The 19216-nt window shown below is 36.3% G+C and overlaps 1 protein-coding gene across 1 annotated transcript in view; it reads right to left on the reverse strand.

Annotated features, from left to right (window-relative positions):
- Window positions 1-19216, reverse strand: part of AK9 (adenylate kinase 9) — a gene marked incomplete at its 3' end in the record, with an annotated part of 120560 nt that overhangs the window by 96865 nt on the left and 4479 nt on the right. The window contains exons 2-8 of the mRNA XM_079939416.1: window positions 16099-16226; window positions 14763-14826; window positions 13144-13196; window positions 12948-13044; window positions 8326-8438; window positions 4933-5121; window positions 2535-2663 (exon numbers count right to left, since the gene is read on the reverse strand). Coding sequence (XP_079795542.1) covers window positions 2535-2663; window positions 4933-5121; window positions 8326-8438; window positions 12948-13044; window positions 13144-13196; window positions 14763-14826; window positions 16099-16215 — 762 coding nt within the window. The 5' untranslated portion in view covers window positions 16216-16226. The remainder of the gene's footprint in view (window positions 1-2534; window positions 2664-4932; window positions 5122-8325; window positions 8439-12947; window positions 13045-13143; window positions 13197-14762; window positions 14827-16098; window positions 16227-19216) is intronic.

A 19216-nucleotide genomic window follows, 5' to 3' on the forward strand; every position in this document is an offset into this window, starting at 1 on the left:
TGCTTTTCTGCGTTTCATATACTTTCCTTAAGCTAGATTCTTAAGAATGGACTTACTAAGTCTAGGGTAGGAACAATCCTAAGGCTAAAGATCCTATACCAGGTCCGACCGGGAGTCAAGGTGGGATTCGAAGACAGGCGAGAATGAGGACTTAGCCTTGGATTACTCCTAAAGTAGGATATAAGCCAGAAAATGATGCAGGTTACTTTGCTCCCACTTGCTTTCCTCATGTCTTTTGAAGGAACACTGAATTTTGGTGGTATTGGCCTTCCAAGTGAATTGACATCTCAGCCAGGTCAGAGGAGACTGGAATTGCAGGCTCCTACCTTTGAAGGCTCTCCCACCTCCCTCCACACACACCAGCACCTTGGAATTACCTTACAAGGCAAGCTATATACTATTCAGCAAGCATCTCCTAGGCCTAACGTCTAGGTTCTTGGCTTTGAAATTCTTGCTCTGCTGGCACCAGGGCAATCGATTCTTATCTATGCTTTGCTGTAGGGCTTAGAATTTTTCCACTTCTGGGCTTTTTTCAGACGAGCTGTCTAAAAACCACCATACTAATTTCTATTCCTTTCAGCAGGGTATGAGAGTGTGTGCTTTACCATATATACTTGCTAGAATTAGTAATTCTTATTCCTTGTTCATCTTTTAAAATTTGATCATGGAAATATCTCTTAATTTAGATTAGCCTTTCTTTATTATCAGTAAAGCTGAACATTTTTCTACAGTCCTGTTACTCTTTTGTCTTTCATTTTTGTGAATTGTCTGCTCATATTTCTTGCCCATTTATCATCGGGAGGGTAAGACCTTACAGGTTTTAGAAAAATCATTTCTATGACCTTTTTTTTCACATTTAAAAAATTGAAGAATAGTTGATTTACAATGTGTTAATTTCTGCTGTACAGGAAAGTGATTCACTATACATATATATACATTCTGTTTTTAATATTCTTTTCCATTGTGGTTTATCACAGGATATTGGATATAGTTCCCTGTGCTATATAGTAGGACCTTGTTATTTATCCATTCTATATACACTGGTTTGCATCTGCTAACCCCAAACTCCCACTCCATCCCTCCCCCACCCACCCTCCCCCCACTTTGTTAACCCTGTCTGTTCTCTATGTCTGTGAGTCTATGACCTTTTACTATATCAAAGCTTTAAATCTTTTATCATAGTTGATGTGGATATTTTTCAAGTTTGTTGTCTTTTTATTTGAGTGAGGTGTTTTTTAAAAATTTATTTCCAGAAGCTTTACATGTAATGAAACGGAAGCTGTTATTCTTTTTCCTTCGTGATCTCATCACTTGTTCAGCTGACCATCTGTTAAGCATTTACCACTCGCCAGAATTTGGGCACTGCCCTGGGCATTGGTGATGCTAGGATGTGAGACTTGGTCCCTATCCAACCTCCTGCCCATGAATATAGTTTTCTAATCTTCAGAATCTGATATTAATTATGCTTTATTTGATACCCAATGCCAGCCACTTAAGGAATATGTAGAATATTTTTGTTGAAGGAGAAAGAATATTATAGATAGACATGTAAATTACACTTAAGAAGCTATGTTTAAAGGCCGGGAATGGAAGAAGAAGAAGGGAGGAATCAAAGTCATACATAAGAAAACAAAAGTACTGAATCATTATGCTGTACACCTGAAACTAACACAATATTGTAAATCAACTGTATTTCAATAAAAAAAGAAACCAGTTTGGTTCTCATTTTTTGGCGGGGGCGGGGTGGGCAATGGTGATGAAAATGATCCATTCATTTGTCTCTAAAGATATATAAACATTATAAAACAGCATGAAACAAATTCTTTTAGTTTCTCTATCAGATGGGAAGAGGTAATTTGAGGACTGTTTTCTATTTTCTTTGTATTTCCATTGCTTAGCATGGTATCTGGCCAAATACCAGATAATAAATGTTTGTTGAATAAATCTCCAACATAAATTGGACAGAGTCTGCCCTGGATTTTTAACCATAAAAATATGCTTTTCAATAATCATAATTTCAGTAATCATACTTTTAAAATGCTAATTATTTTAATTAAAAATTTCCTATTATAATATATAATGGCCTTATCATGTTTACAAATAATCATCTTTGAATGGGATAAACAGAGAAACCAGTCTGGGATAGCTCTTCTTTAGACTGCAATTTAACTAAATTAACAATTCCTTTTAGAATAAAAGATACACCTCAAGTGTACATTTGTTTTGATAAACCCATAAATGCTTTCACAAAACAATCTCTTGACATGGACTTTCCAGCCTACAACCATAAATAAATTCCCCTAATGACTTTTGAAAAATGCAATTTTCAGCAACATTCCTGCTTCGTAAGAGTAAAATAATATTGTTCTGTGAAACAGCTTTTGGAATGCAATCTTATTCTGATAGCATTTTACCAAGCTCAAGAGGAGGAGAATCAGGTAGATAATACATGAAGGGAAGAAATGTGAAAGTTATTTCAGGGTTAAAACACAGATACCAACATTCCCATTTTCAGCAATATATCTTGTTCTTACTTCTAAAGGGTGAAGAATTATTTCCTTATAAAATTTAACAATGCGTTCGATATTTTCCAAATAATCCTCAGGCCTCTGAACTAGATGTTGAAGAATTTCAGCCACCATCTGCATTTCAGCAATAAATGCCTAAATGGAAAAGATGTTAAATATATGTTAGTCGTTACTTTATTTACAAGTCATATCCCTCACTCCTTATACCTAGATGCCCTTTTGGGATGAGAAGAAGGGAGAAGGGCAGATTAGAAACAGGATTTTTATTTTAGAGACATAGAACACCCCTGAAGTTCCTTAATCAGATGGAATAAAGCTTTAAATTCACTTGGATACTTACTAATTTCTTTTTGCTCCCCAATAAGTAGGGAAGAGTAAAGGAATAACATCATATTTTTAGAGACAAAGAAATTAGATTTTTTATGAATACCTGAGCTTGTAGCTCATTCATTCATTGATTCATTCATTTAATAAAGCTTAAGTGCCTACTCTGTGCCAGACACTGTTCGAGGAGCTTGAGAGATGACAGAGAACAAAACTGGGGAACAGAACAGAACTGAGCCCTGGGGCTCAGAGAGTACATGTCCCAATTGAGGAAGACAGAGTATAAATAAGTAGACAAACAAATACCTCACAGGTTAGGCTGTGGTGGTAAGAGCTAAGAAGAAAGATGATGCAGGGGAGAGGGGATGGAGAGTGATGGGAGAAGGTGGTCATGAAAGGGTTCTCTGAAGAAGTGACATTTGAGTAGAGCCACACAGATTTCTGGGGAAAGACTATTTCAAGGCAGAGGAAATAGTATGTGTAAAAGTTCTCAGCCCAAGGCCTGGTAGGCATTCAATATCATATTTATTATCTTATTATCATATTTGTTATCTTAATTACAATGGTATGCTTTATTCAGGCTAAAATGACACACTTTTTTTCCTATTTGCTGTGTGGTTTACCTTTTTAAAAAATCTGGTATATAGATGCTGACTTTTATCGAATGCCTTATTTGCAGAGGGAAGATTATTTTATATTTTTAAAATAACAGTTTTTAAAAATTGAGATGTAATTGACATATAACATTACATTAGTTTCAGGTGTACAATATAATGATTCAATACAGTTGATCTTTGGGCAACGTGAATTTGAACTGCATGGGTCCACTTATAGGAGGATATTTTTCAATAGTAAATACCATACTACTACATGATCTGCGGTTGTTAGGATGTAGAACTGCGGATACGGAGGTTGGATTGTAAAGTTAACTTGGATTTTTAACTGCATGGAGGGTCAGTGCCCCAACCCTGGAGTTGTTCCAGGGTCAGCTGCATTTGTACATATCGTGAGATGATCACAATAAGTCTAGTTAACCTCCATCATCATACATAGTTACAATTTTTTTCTTGTGATGAGAACTCTTAAGATCTACTCTTAAGTGAAAGAATGAATGTCAAAAATTCATTTAACCTATTAGTGAGGGAACCAGCAGGATGACAAAGCTGAAGTATCTATAATAACTGAAATCAGAGTGCAAAGTTTGATATCCTGCTTAATATCCTACAGGGCAATAAAACTGTAGCCTTTGGGGCTTATCTTTTCCACTAGACAAATGATTTGCGATGTAGCCATCTACAAATTAACATCTGACTTCACAGAGTCTAGGCCCTAATAGAAATAGTATTTATTCATAATAATTTAGAAATTATAGAAATTATTTTAAATTATTAAACATTATAAATAAATAAATTTATAATAGAAATCACAGGTATATTTCAGTAGGGCAAGGACTGGCAAACTATGACCTGTCCCACCCCAGTAGGCTAAATCCAACCCGTCACCTATTAACAGATTTCTTTATATCAATTTTCCTCATTAAGTCATGGTAGAAGATTCTTTTGAGGCCCTATTGCATTATGCTTACTAGTACTGAATTTAGGATTGTTGTATCAACATTATATGTGAAATTGGGCTATAGCTTTCTTTTCATGTGCTCTCTTTGTCAGAGTTTGAAATCGGGGTTATACTAACTTCATAAATTGGATTCTGACTGGGCTACCTTCTTCTCCATATTACACTTGTCTTATATGGCTCTAACTCCTCACTCTAGCTTACATAGTGCTTGACACATAGTAGGTGACCAGTAACTCTCTGTTGCTATGAAATGAAGCAGATTAGCTGTCAGGATATGGAGGGACTTCCATACTGACAAGAAGGATGATCTTAAACTTGATGACCTCTACATTATGATCTAATGGTTCTTGAAAACATGAAATATTTTTGCTATTTCCTCAAGACTAAATGAAAACTTAAAGAAAGTGTAATTTTCTCTAGTAGCTGCTATTTTTTAATTATTTATACTATCATTTAATTTAATGATAGCAGTTTAAAAGTGTAGTATCTGGTATGGGGATATTACCTCTTCTTCTTCTTGCTCTTCTTCCTCTTCCCTTTCCTCTTCTCCTTTTCCTTCCTTTTGGGCTTCTTCCTTCTTTCTCCTACGACTCTCAATAGCTTCAGGATCCCACTGATCTCTTGTGAATATGTATCCAGTACTACTGTGCTGCCTTTGCCCCGAAATTCTTTGGCATAAATCATAGTCAGGACACTAAGGAACAACATTAGTAATTACATAAAACATTTTGAATATGCCTTTACTTCCTATTCACATATTATGCAGTATCTAAACTCCCAAATTCCTCAAAACCCTGAGCAAATTCAATACTGTAAATGGCATTTTGAATCAGATTTTATCATATACCAAGAGAGGCACAAGATACAACTTTTATGCTATGACAACACTTTTCTTTACCCAAAAGTAACACATGTGAGAAAGTATCAGAAGCTTTAAGATTAAAATAAAAAAAGAGGGTTAGAATAACAGTAGAAAGAGCCAGAGAAATAGAATAGAAAATCAATTTAGTCAGCAAAGGTACACAGGAGGATTCTGTCAGATTAGTTTGAAAAAGCTGAGAATGGATGAAAATGGGGGAATAGCCACAATCTTATGACAAAAAAAATATATCTTGTATTTATAGTATTTACTATCATTTACAGCTTTATGGATGAAGTAGTTCATAAAATAGCATCAATGAATGGGACCTGAAAGGTCATCTAGTTTAGTCTAACCTTTTCATTTTGTAAATGAGAAAACTGAATCTGGATAGTAAAACAGGACAAAACCAAAGTCTATGAGTAATTTTCTCATTTCAAGTGCTTCCACGTGTGTAATATTTTACTCAATTCTTAAACTAACCCTGTAAGAGAAATAATACAATATGATTAAAGCCATTTTGCTGATCAGAGAAGGACTGCTCTGGCAGGGTAAGGTCACAATGTCATGAGGGGAAACTACAACTTGGGACCAGGCCTTCTGATCTGTAGCCCACGCTCTGTGACACATTATTAATGATAAACTAAGGTTTTGAGCTGTAAATCCTGCTCTGAATATTTTTCACGATAAACTCTGGATGACATTCTATAGTAGTGGTTCTCAAACATTAGAGTGTAACTGTATACAGAGGACCGTAAAAAAAAGATTTCTGCTTCCCCTGTGATTTATTAAGTCTAGAGTGAGGCTCAGACATTTTAGCAAACATTGTCAGTGATTCTGATGCCAACAGTTCATGCATCACACTTTTGAGAAACAAAGGAAGCAAGAAACTTTAGAACTTTTCGTGCTCATTTTCTGATTTCTTCAGACTACTTCTATATGGAGATGGGATGGGTATTTACTGAGGCAAGACTTTTATTTAGGGTTTCTAATTTTTTCACAAAAAAAGATCTCAACCCATTCTGGTAATTTAAAAAAACACATGTATATTTGCCCTCATTTGGCAACGCAGAATACCCACATTTTGGGTCCTTGACAAAGACTATTGTCTCCTGTTTTCACTTATAGGAAGTGATTTATTAATCTTAGGGTGAATCTGAAGGTATGCCTGGGAGCAGTGATCCTCAAACTTCAGCAGCATCCATGTGTACTGGAGGGCTTCTCAACACAGACAGCTGGATGCTACCCCAACAGTTTCTGTAGTTCTGGGGTGCTCCCGGAGAATCTGCATTTCCAACAAGCTTCTTGAGTGCTGCTAATGCAGTTGGCTCTCGGACCAAATTCTGAGAACCACTGCTGTAGCAGATCACTGGCCCTTAATGCACTTTTTTTGTTTGTTTGTTTCTTTAGTATACAGACCTCTTTAGAATATGATGAAAGCCATAGGCTTTTGCTTCAGAAAAATGTCCATGCACATAAAATTTGCATATAGTTTCAGAACGTTCATGGATGCTTAAGGATTCATGGATCCCAGGCTAAAAACTTCTGGTCTAGAAATCCCAGACTCTATTCCCAAATAAGGCCAAACCATCAGAGAAGTGTGTGCTGTACTGAAGTTCTATCTCCCATGAGGCCCTCTGATTATGCCCCAGCTACCTGTGGAAACTGCCATGGACACCCACCATCACACAATATCAATGGGGTTAAGGACTTCATTCTCTACGTTAACAATCCTTATGTTGAGACCCATGTAAGATATATCTCTCATTTTGTTTTTCCTGAGGAATGGCTTGTCTTTTCATGGGCAATGCGGATTTTATATAACTGGTCACATTTCCCCTTCTGCTTTGGTTCATCAAACTTAGAACCAAATTTATGACCCAAATTTAGTGAGCATTTGGAGCCTTATGGCCTGTATATCTCTGTGTTCTTATTCCACCCAGTCTTAATTTCCTATATAATCTCTGTGTTCCATGGCCTAGACCTTATATTTGGTTTCAGTTAATTGTTTGAGATTTTTTTTCTCTCCATTATACATATGTTCACATGGGTGACATTCTGAAGGTCACACAGGGATTTTGATTGGCCTCTAACCATGACATTGGGCTGGGGCTGCAGATGACCCCACCACCCATCACTGAATGCCACCTGTCTCTCACAGCTAGCCCAAACACACCACTGAGTCCCTGCACCTGAGCTGAGGACCATCTAATTTATTCTGAGTTGTCAAACCCTTTGGGGAATCAGGCAGGGTATTGTTATAAACGGTTATCATTCATGTTCATATAAACAAGTGGTCCTCACCTCACTGCATTCTTACCACAACCCTATGAAGCAGCTATCTTTGTATCATCTTTGTGAAGAGGAAATTGAGGCTCCTAAATGTGATTTACCATGTTCTACAGCTGGTAAAGGAGAGAAATGGGAACAGGACCAACCTATCAGTGTTCTTTAACATTCGTACATCCAATAATTTGTTCATTCTTTCATTTTATTTAACTGGCAAACATATTAGGTACCACTTATTGTGCTAGTTGAGGTTTACAGGAGTGAGACATGGTTCCTGCCGCCAAGTAAGGCAGAGTCTAGAAGAAAATGGACAATTACAACACAGTGAGGTAATATGATAGAAAAGAGCAACATGAATGGTCATCAGAGAAGTATTTAACTTTCCTGTGATGAAGCAGCTGTGGGGGAGAGAGAGAGGGAGAGAGAGGGAGAGAGAATGAGAGTTAGTTAATGTTTGTGTTGGTGCGGAGGGGTTGGTTGTTGGGGAAAGTTCTGCAGAGATGATGCCTGAACTGGCGTTCAAAGGATAACTGTGATGAAGCCTGGTGAAGAGGCGAGGAGGTGTTTCCCGTGGATGGAGCTACAGGTGCAAAAGCACAGAGGTATGACAAAGTATAATTCAGACCCTATAACTGACGCATAAATTATTATTTTCCTAACTCCTTAAAACAATTAAGAACATTCCTTGAATTTAACTATCAAAAAGAATGGTTATATATACCATACTAGAAACACAACTAATATTCTTACCTTAATATTGATTATAATATCAGGTTTCAAATTTAAATTTCTAATTAATTCTATTTGCTGGAAAATAGTCATGGCATCCTGTGAAAGTGACGGTATTTCAGTGATAATATAGCCTGTAGAGTAAAACATAATTTTAAAAGTTTTATAATATTATCAATGTCTGAGAGCATGGATTTATTATTATTACTTTATAAAAATATCATTTAGTTATTGATGAATACTAATGCTGGTCTTAAAATCATCTGTCAACATTTAAAAATTAATAGTTAAGGTTATTGCCACATGAATTATAACTCTGAATAATGTTTTTCTGACAATAAATAAAACCATTGGGCTAGGAGGAGACATCTTTAAAAATTCCAAATCAATTTATTTTAGGCACATGAGGTGCCTAGAGAAGGAAGTTCCATGCCAATAATTCTTTAACTCATGTTAGGAAAGCTCATATGATGAATGGTAAAGGTATATTATAGTGGGTTGCATGGCATATTATTTTTATTTCTTGAATTAATATTTCATAATACAATGGAATATATATGTATATGTTTATATAAGTTACAGAGAGTAATAAAATACCCATGTAACCCTCATACATTTTAAGAAACAACATTATCAATATGATTTTGGCTTAGTACATTTATTGGCTTGCATCCCTACCCAGAAACCTATATCTTCTCATTGAAATTCATCCTGGATACCATCATCATATTAGTTTCCTTAATATATTTCTTTAATTATGTCACTCTCTTGCTTGAGAAACCTTTCTCTTGTTAATAAATTCTTAACTCTGTTGCTGGGAATTAAAGCCCTTCGAACAATTTTTCTGCTGTTTTATAGAATATTTTTTTCTTGGAGGAACAACTGACAGACAAATTATGGTTATTAAGCTTTGATTTTTGGCAGACATTTTATAAAAACTGAATGGAGTGAGGCTGTCAAGACTGACCAGTGTCTCCTCTGGGACATGATGGCTAGCATTAACCCCTTGGTCTGACACATTGCAATTGTGGGTGCTGTGGTGAAGGGACTGCATGACTTAGCCCTAGATTGAATTCAACCTTGGGTAATTCCAGAGACCAGTCAGTTCCCAGAGTTCATGCCCTCCCCTTCTAAGAAACAAGGGATTACACAAGACCTTCCTCCCATTCCCTCTGCTGCCAGCACTGCCCACATTTGTCTATTGTAAGTGGATGACAGAAAGATGCTTGGCACTCTGTTTGCTGTGCTCTCCAGCACCCTGCCCATTACTACAACCACTGCCACTGCCCTGAGAGCTTATCAGGCATTCCAAGTGTGACTGTTTGCAGGCATGCCAAACCTTGGGTGCACATGTATATTTGAATGAGTTTCATACTTGATCTCTTCCCTGGTGGAGGCAGCAGAAGAGTGGGTTGTTTCCATGGGGTCTGACTGTCTCCTGATAGGCCATTATTTGGGTTGCCTTAATGTTCTGAGCAATGGATTTGGGGGCTCTACCCAATGAGAGGTGGCCAGTATCATCATATCCAGACCCTGGAAATCTGTCTATGGAAGAGTTGCGGCAGAGACAGTTACGTCGCTTGTTTATCTCACCTTTGAAGATTTACAGTGGAATAACTTAGTTCTCTGGATCCAATTCTGGGAAGATCTCAGGGGGATACTTCTTAGAGCTGCTGAGCCCACTGTCAACCTCTCTAATCCCAGAGACATGTTGTGAAGATGGAAGCATAGGTGAGGATTCCACCCTCCGTCCCACTTCTCCTCGACACCATTACCAAGCCCTTGCACTCCATGCTGAAAACAGAGGAATGGTAGACCCCATGCCACTCCTTGCTGGAAGGCTCTGCATATACTATCATAGGCAGAATAGGCACTCAGCAGGCTAATGCCCAGCCTGCATCACCCCCACCAAGGGAAAACTCAAAGACTGTTCACACCACAGCCCAGGGGAAACCAACAGGCCCATACCGTCACTTTGCGCCCGCTTCCTGGCACAGTGAGAAGAAGGAGGCATTCCCTATAGCCACAGAACTGAAGATGGTATGCTACTGCTTTTAGATCGAAGTGTTGAGAGATTCATGGACATTGGGCAGCTTAGCATCCAGCCTGCCCTGATAGTCATCTCACCTCAGCCCAGCCTGGCATGAGTGGCCATATTGGTGACCAGTGACTTACAGTACCATCCACAATGTGGATGCCCAGACCAGGGCTGCCCAGACCAGGGCTGTCCATCAGTCACGGAGGAAAATGATTGTCCATCAGTCACGGAGGAAAATGATTTTTTCTGCAGTCTAGAAGGAGGATGCAGAGAAGGGCTTCTCAGGGTGCCCAGGAATTGACTCTACCATTTTCTCTTGGGTGAGGATGCAGCGCATGGAAGCTGATTTTGTCTCAAGGCCAACACAGCATGACAGGTTGTGAGTGAAGGGATTATAACTGTAGATTGTGTAACTTTTTTCTAAATAGTGACAGAACCTCCAAGTATAAAAGGGCTCTGGTACAGAAAAATATTAAGATTGGATCTGGCAATACTTTACTGACAGCACATTAGCTGTCTTTAGGGATCTTGGAGTCATCAATTACCCAGCCTTACCCAGCCCCTGACCCAAGTTAATATCTCTATTTTGAAAGCCCTTCACTTCCAATATTGCTTCTACCATCTACCAGGCTACTGGGTAAGACCAAACACCAGAAAGAATCCTTGCTTAGCAGAGAGTTTCAAACTGTGTTTAGCAAAGTGCTAGGTTCCAAAGAAATTCCTTTGGGGCTGCTGTAGGACAGGTAAGGGGAGGCTGGGCAGAAGGGGCTCAAGGTCCTGCCTTCACTGTAGCCTTTAAACGAGCCCAGTTGTGCATGACTAGACCGTGGCCATGCACTTGCATGCTGATAATGTGGAACTCAGACTCAAGAAATCATTTATAGGGACTTCCCTGGTGGTACAGTGGTTAAGAATCCACCTGCCAACGCAGGGGACACGGGTTCGAGCCCTGATCCGGGAAGATCCCACATGCCACGGAGCAACTAAGCCCGCGAGCCACAACTACTGAAGCCCACGTGCCTAGAACCCGTGCTCTGCAACAAGAAAAGCCACTGCAACGAGAAGCCCACGCACCGTAATGAAGAGTAGCCCCCTCTCGCTGCAACTAGAGAAAGCCCGCACGCAGCAACAAAGACCTAATGCAGCCAAAAATAAATAAATAAATTTATAATAAAGAAATCATTTATAGCACTCTCCTCTGCAAGCTCTCAGGATAAGTACCAGTGCACAGGAAGTCTAGGGGAAAGAGGAATACATTAAATGACAGCAGGAGGTGCAATCAGCAAACTCCAGAAGGTAGCAAACTCTAAAAGACAAACAACCAGTTTTTTCAGCATAGAAAACACAAGATGATGTAAAGAGGTAGGGGCAACTTACAGATTAAAAGGTACTTGTGACATACTGATAAGTATCAATATGTGAAACCTGTTTGGTTGGATCCTGCTTCCAAAATCAAACAAACAAACAAACAAAAAAACACCAACTAGAAAAAAAATATGAGGCACATAGTGAAATTTGACAATAGACTGATTAGTAGATGATTTATTATTAATTTTTTAGGTATGATAATAGTAATGTGATAAGTTTTAAAAGAGTCCTTATCTTTCTGAGATACAGACTAAAACATTTACAGATGAACTGATATGATATGGATTAGCTTCAAAATAAAGTAGGTTGGGGGGAATGTATGCAGAGGCATAGATGAAATAAGATGAAACAACAGTTGTCATTGTTGAAGCTGGGCTTTTGACACATGGGGGGATTTTATATCATTCTTTACTTTTGCTTGAAATTTTCTGTAATAAGAAGTTAAAAGGGTTATGAACACTGTGAATGGCAGAGCTGAGTAGATTTATTTTTCTCATGTTTTTTCCTTTCTCTTTTTGCCAATACTTATAATTTATGCCATTTTTTTGTTGCCATGTAAGTCACTCTAAATTTTCTCAAGAGGTAATGTGAGGTAAAGAATAAACAAAAAGATATTTGCCTATCTAACTTTACATATGCATTTTCAGTTTCAATCATTATACTTTTTGAGGTCATTTATTGACCTATGTCAGAATTCCGTGATTTTCCTTTTTACCTTTTTGTTCATTTTACTTCCCACATTCTGGGTGTTTTTCCCAAGTTCATCCTCTTTATTACTGATCAGTAGATAGATAAATGGATAGATAGCATATTTATATGAAATAAAGGAGATGATATCGGGATATATATCTATATATGTACGAATAGATATAGTTCATTCTGTACATAATCTATATATAGATCTACCTATAGACATAGATGATATACATATATATATTTTTTTTTCATTGTACTGCACTTTATTTGTATTCCTTTATTTGTATTCCTGTATTCTTTTTGAAGATTGAATCATATAAACTTAAAATTTGAAAACAAATGTAGATTCTGAAGAATAAAAACAAGTGAACAAGCAAATAAAACTATTGGAGTTGCTCAACTGAATTCGGACTCTGGGATTCCTTTCCTATGCCAGGGCAAAAAAAAAAAAAAATGCAATTTCAGGAATTACTTGTGCCTCAGATAAACCACGAGTTTTAAGGCTGCATTGATAGCCACTGCTGTATAAAAATAAGCATACCAAAGTGAGAGACTTCTGCGGAGTTGAGCTTCTCCAACATTAGCTTTGTGACAAGTTCATCTGGAATGCTTTGGCCACTGATCAGCATCGACTGCAACTAAGAACAAACACAGATATTGTACATGATTGTATAATGTACCTGTGACACACAGCTTTTAAGGAAATTGTAACAATTTTGAAAGTTAGATTTGTTTACCATAGCTCCTGATTCAGTGTCACTGGCAATCTGTTCTTCCAAAATTGGTAAAGCTAAAATATGAATTCAAAATATTAGCACAAATTGTTATTAGAATTTCCAAGTTAAGAAACATATTTTTGTGTTTTTTAACTAGTAACAAAGATTAATATTTGTGTCACTTTAGAGTTTACAAAGCACATTTATACACATTATGTCATTTAAGCCTAACTAAAGTATAAGGTAGCAGAATGTATTCCACAGAAAACTTGTCTCTGACACTCACTAGCTAAAGGATCTTGGGGAAGATAACTTCCCAAACACCTTTGCACCTTGCATGCTTGTGCCCTGTGTAGTATGCAAGGGAATATGAGGATGAAATGAGGTTGTATATGACAGTGATTTGGAAATTACAAAGTATCATACAGAGTATACAGTAGTATTACCAGTCCAGATACTTTTATAATCATATGTAGTTACATCTACAGCCCATTAATTTTGCACATTGATTGTATAAAAGGAAAATATGCATCAAGAAATGTTAAAAATAGATGAACACTGAAATTTATCTAGCAAAAAGGGGTCCTGAGGCTGAAATTCTAATAACTTGGTTCCTTTTTAAGAGGAGATATTTCATTCCATGATGGAAGATATCCTGGGACAGAAATGACAGGGGTATAACTTAGGGGAGGACCCAGGAGCTGATTATGTCCCTAGCTGCTAATAATCTATGGAAAGTTTGGCACTTTTTAAGATTTCCTACAAGTGAATTTTATTTTGATAAAAAAGGGGAAAATTTTAAAGTTTGTGTGTGTGTGTGTGTGTGTGTGTGTGTGTGTTACGTGTTGCAGAATTGTCCTCTCCCCCAAGTTGTACCAGATCACAATATCACTAATGGCATGTGAAATGCTCATTTGATAACATTCTTGCCAACAATGATGGTAGAAACTTTAAAGATTCACTGCCAATTTATTAGGCAAATATAGATCAGCATTATTTTAATTAGCATTTCTTTGAGTAACAGTGAAGTTAAACTCTTTTCTTATATTTGTCCATTTTTATTTCCACTTTTATGAATTACAGATTCACTCTTTTGCTTATTTTTCTATTAAGGCACAAATGGTTTTATTGATTAAAAGAATATTTATATACAAAGACATCAACCCCGGTCATATATATTGCAAAGAATGCAAAGCAAATTATAAATAATAAAAAATAAAATTTATCATTAAAGATAATTAAGTCCTAGAAAATCTCCCCAAGAGCAGCTGTGAGAGTTCCATCTCTTTTCACATTTCACAGGGAGACACCCCAAACACACATATCCCCAATAGTTCTAAATTACAGAATTAGAGAATGGGAAGCAGTAGAATGGAGTCAAAGATGTTTCATAAACGTCCTAAATTCTATGACCAAAACTAAGACTAACAGAAGGGCAAAACATGTTTGATGCTATTTTAAAGATAATGTTCACTGTGTTGATAGTGATGTGTGATAAAGCAAATATAGCAAATATTAATAATAGACTAATAGATAGTAAGTAGATGGGCATATGGGTGTTCACTGTACAATGCTTTACATTTTAATGCATATTTGAAAGTTTTCATAATAAAATATTTGGGAAAAAAGATAAAATTTACCTTCTACGCGAATACACTTCCATGCCTGTGTTATCTGTTGGGCTAATGTTGTCTTACCAACCCCCTTAAAAAGAAAGATATTATTTAAAACCCAATAGAATAGCTATTTGCCAATAAAACAGATATTTTTAAAGATTCTATTGATGGTTACTATAATTACATAATATTATCAAGTAAAATTTTTTTCCATACAATAAATAAAGAATAGATCCTAGATATTTATAGCTTCATTTTTCTCTATTAACTGTCCCGTTTGCCACGTTTTATGAAGTGATTTTTTTTTTTTTAATTAAGAAAACAGCCCTGAAAGCAGGAAGCTGTACCATAATGGTATTCTAGGTATTGCACTCTTCCGATTGTTAAATTTTGTAATTTTGAGTACAAATCATTTTGATTATATTGAGATTCATCATTTTATTTCCTGCCTAAAGTTTATAATTGTGAATGTCTTGACAGACTTCCATTTAGTAACTTTCAAGAGCAAAAATTCCTTCTTAATGGACATCTTTGAAAAGTATCATAGTTTAAAGATAGAAGTTCACTTTAATGAAGTAACACTTACATCTGATTGCTTCCACTGTTGACTTTTAAAATTCTATTGATTTTAGAAACATAATAGAAGTTACTGGAACCATTTCTTGACCCTGTCCCAGGGTCTCTAGAAAATCAAGTCAGCCCTTAGACTCTGCTATTCCGGAGAGGCTTTATATTAACCACCTTAGGCCCTCTAATGGTAACTACCAACTAAGCTCAGAGGCTGAAAAAAGCTCTCATCTAGAGGTCCTTACTAGAACTGCCTAGGAAGGCGAGCTATCTTACGACAGCCATTCTTGGTTTCTTCCTGTTTTGCAGAAAGATAATACATAGGTCCACTAACACACTGTGGGTAAAGATGAAGCACATCCCCTCTCAGGAGCTTTAGACACTGATGAGAGTATCCTCCATTTGTCTCTTTAGTGTCCTGTCTTCACATATCCAGAGAGCCTCACAACAAATTTCACAGAAAGTTTTATATGAAAATTGAGTGTGAAATAACCTTGGATCACATACTACTAACAATTGTCATGGTGCAGTGCTTTGATGAGTTAATTTATTCATAATATAAAAGCAAAGATAAATACAATCTAGGTTCCTTTTCAATAATAGTATACAAGAGGAGAGAAAGTTATAATTTACAACCAATACTATTTCAGAGTTTGTCATACAGTGAAAGTCTAACAAACACTCCAAAAAAAATTAGCACACGATGTGGTTTTCAATCTTATATGGTAACATGAGATTATGACTTTAAAAATTAAAAAATATATTAAATAATAAGTTAGAAGAGATAACTTACTGGTTTCCCAAATACAACAAAGCAAACAGGTTTAGACAACATAAAGTTTTTGTCAGCTTCATCTTCATTAAATATATCCACAAAAGGATGCTCTTCTGTCTTCTCTTGAGAAGTCATAATACAAAATACTACAGTAAGAAAGAGTAAGATTGTTAAAGTGCCTAATTTAGGAGGAACGGGCAGGCAGGTTGGGAGAACTAGAATATTCTGTGAATTTACTTAGCCCAGAAGCCATTCCATGCCACTATGAGATGGATTTTGCCAATAATGGCAAATAAGTTAAACTAATCTATTAAAACAATAATAGGTTCATAGTTTGAGACAGAAAGCAAAAGCCAGCTATATGCTATATAAGACAGCTAAAATAAAGTATCTTTGAAAGACTAAATTAAGGAAAAAATACATACATGTATATATTCACATGTATGTTTTGATGTGTGTATTCTATTAAAGATCAAATTAATGTACACACAACCAGCCAAACAAAAACCCAATAGCAAATGCTTTAAAAAATCAAACTAAATATGTTATATGTGTATACACATATAAATTTGTCAATGGGTATGTGTGTAGGGCCTACTAATGGCTCTAGTTAGAAATCCTAATGGAAATGAGAAAATACGTAGAACTGAAAAATAATGAACATAATATATACCAAAATATATAAGCTCACAATTTAAGAAGTTAGAAAAAGAAAAATAGAAAAATAGATATTAAAAATTAATAAAATAGAAAAACATTATATAAAGAAGGGCAACAAAGCTAAAGAGCAGTATTTTGAAGAGATTTACAAATAGAAAACTCTGTCAAGATTGATCAAGAACAGAAGATAGAAGGCACAATTAAATAATATTAAACATTGGTTTTTTAGAGGTGTGTTTTCTCACATCTCAAAACTAAGATTTTCCTGTGTTTTCATTGTTGTTGATTTCTTTCATTAATCAGAGACTGTTCTCCATATTATATTAATTCTTTGAAATTTGTTGAGTCTTGCCTTATGGCCTACCCCATGGTAATTTTCAAAAAAATTGTCTACATCAAGTTTGTGAATTTTATTGGTTAAATCTTCCATAATGCTTACTGATTTACTGTCTACTTGATCAAACAATATTAGACATAGGAGGAAGGACCACAGAGAAAATGCTGCAGATATATAGATAATAAGAGGCTATCATAAAGTTATCCCAAATAAATTTGAAAACTTAGGCAAAATTGACAAATTACTAGAAAAATCAGCTTCTTAAGAAACAGAGAAAACTTCAGTGTTCTATAACCATTAAGGAAACTGAATTGGTAACTAAAAATCTTCCCACAAGGAAACCAGATGGTTTTATTGAAGTGCTCCAAGTCTTGCAATCTTATAAACACTCCTTCAGAAAAAGCATAAAGTGGAGACTTCTTACTTAATTTATGGCTCTCATATAACCTCCATACCTATACCAGAGAATAGTCCAAAAAAGCAAAATTATATGCCAACTTCATTCATGAACAAGATTTTTTTTTTTTTTTTTTGCGATATGTGGGCCTCTCACTGTGGTGGCCTCTCCCGTTGTGGAGCACAGGCTCCGGACACGCAGGCTCAGCGGCCATGGCTCACGGGCCCAGCCGCTCTGCGGCATGTGGGATCTTCCCGGACTGGGGCACGAACCCGTGTCCCCTGCATCGGCAGGTGGACTCTCAACCAATGCGCCACCAGGGAAGCCCCTCATGAACAAGATTTTTAAAAATCCTAATCAAAGTATTAGCAAGTTGAATCTAGCAATATATGAAGAAGATAATAACATCATGGCGAAGTTGGGCTTCCCCAGGAATTCAAGGATGGTTAGTATGAGAAAATTAATTTATCATATTAAAATAAATTTAAGGAGAAAAACTATATGATTATCTTAATAGATGTAGAAATAGTATGAGATAATTCAACACCCTTTAATATTGAATAAAAGATAAACCTCTTAGCAACTAATAGAAGGGAACTTCTTTTATTGATAAAGGGTATGAATGAAAGACACCCTTATATTTAATGATTAAATATTTAAAATGTTCTTTTTAAGACAAAAGAAAGAAAAGTGTAATTATTCCCAGTTGATATGACTGTCTACATAGAAAACCCAAATATGTCACAGATAAATTTTAAGAATAAAATAATCCAATTTGCTAAATTCAAAACCATTATACAAAATTCAGTTGCATTTCTATATATCAAAAATAGCTAGAACATGTAACCAAATATAAATATGACTTAGCAGCAAAAATATAAAATAAACAGGATTAAATAGTACAAAAGATATACAAGCCCTTTATGGAAAAGTTACAAAACCTTATGAAAATACTTTAATGAATAGACTTGAAAAATGAAACAAAACTTTGTCCCAGTGGTCTGGGACATTGTTCACAGAACAATGAAAAATGGATTGGAGGGGGCTATATACTTCCAGGTAAATGTAATATGATTACATTTCTCTGTGGAAGTTAAGAATATTCAAATGGGCTTAATATACCAATATTATTTTAAGATGACAATATGAAATAAGATGTAGTAAGAAGTATTACTAGTATATTAAAAAGATTTGAGATGAAAACTTCAGGAACTAAAGGGCTGAAATTTCAAGTTTTTAAAAAATACCATCAAAATAAGTAATGCTAGTATAAAATGTAGTTGTAAAGGAGAAAATGCATCTAAACCTCTTAGAGTGATCATGCATTTATTAAGGAGTCTCCGTAAAGCACACTAAAGCCAGGGCCATAAGGCCTGGGATGGGGATATCTAGTTGGATGTCTAAGTACCTTGAGTTTTGAACCCCAAGATTACTCCCAAATGCTCTGTATTAACAGAAGCAACCTTCTCATTTACGGAAGAGAGCAGCCTCTCCATGCCTCACCTGAGGCAGATGCCTCAGAAGACAATGCTCGACTTTTACAACTTATTTCCCCTCATAGCTTCTAGAGCAGTAACTGGGGTCAAGTGTCAGCCCAGCCCAACTGGGGAGGCACTGGACAGGAAGAAAGGTGTTATGCACCTAAAGAGCTCCAGGGCCTGGCTATGAGTGTACCAACAGGAACCAGGAGAACACGCCTGGGAAAGATCTTGAGGATGTCAGGTGAGGGGAATGCAGACTGG

The sequence above is a fragment of the Stenella coeruleoalba genome (assembly GCF_951394435.1).
Source record: "Stenella coeruleoalba genome assembly, chromosome: 12".
Taxonomy (NCBI): Eukaryota; Metazoa; Chordata; class Mammalia; order Artiodactyla; family Delphinidae; genus Stenella; species Stenella coeruleoalba.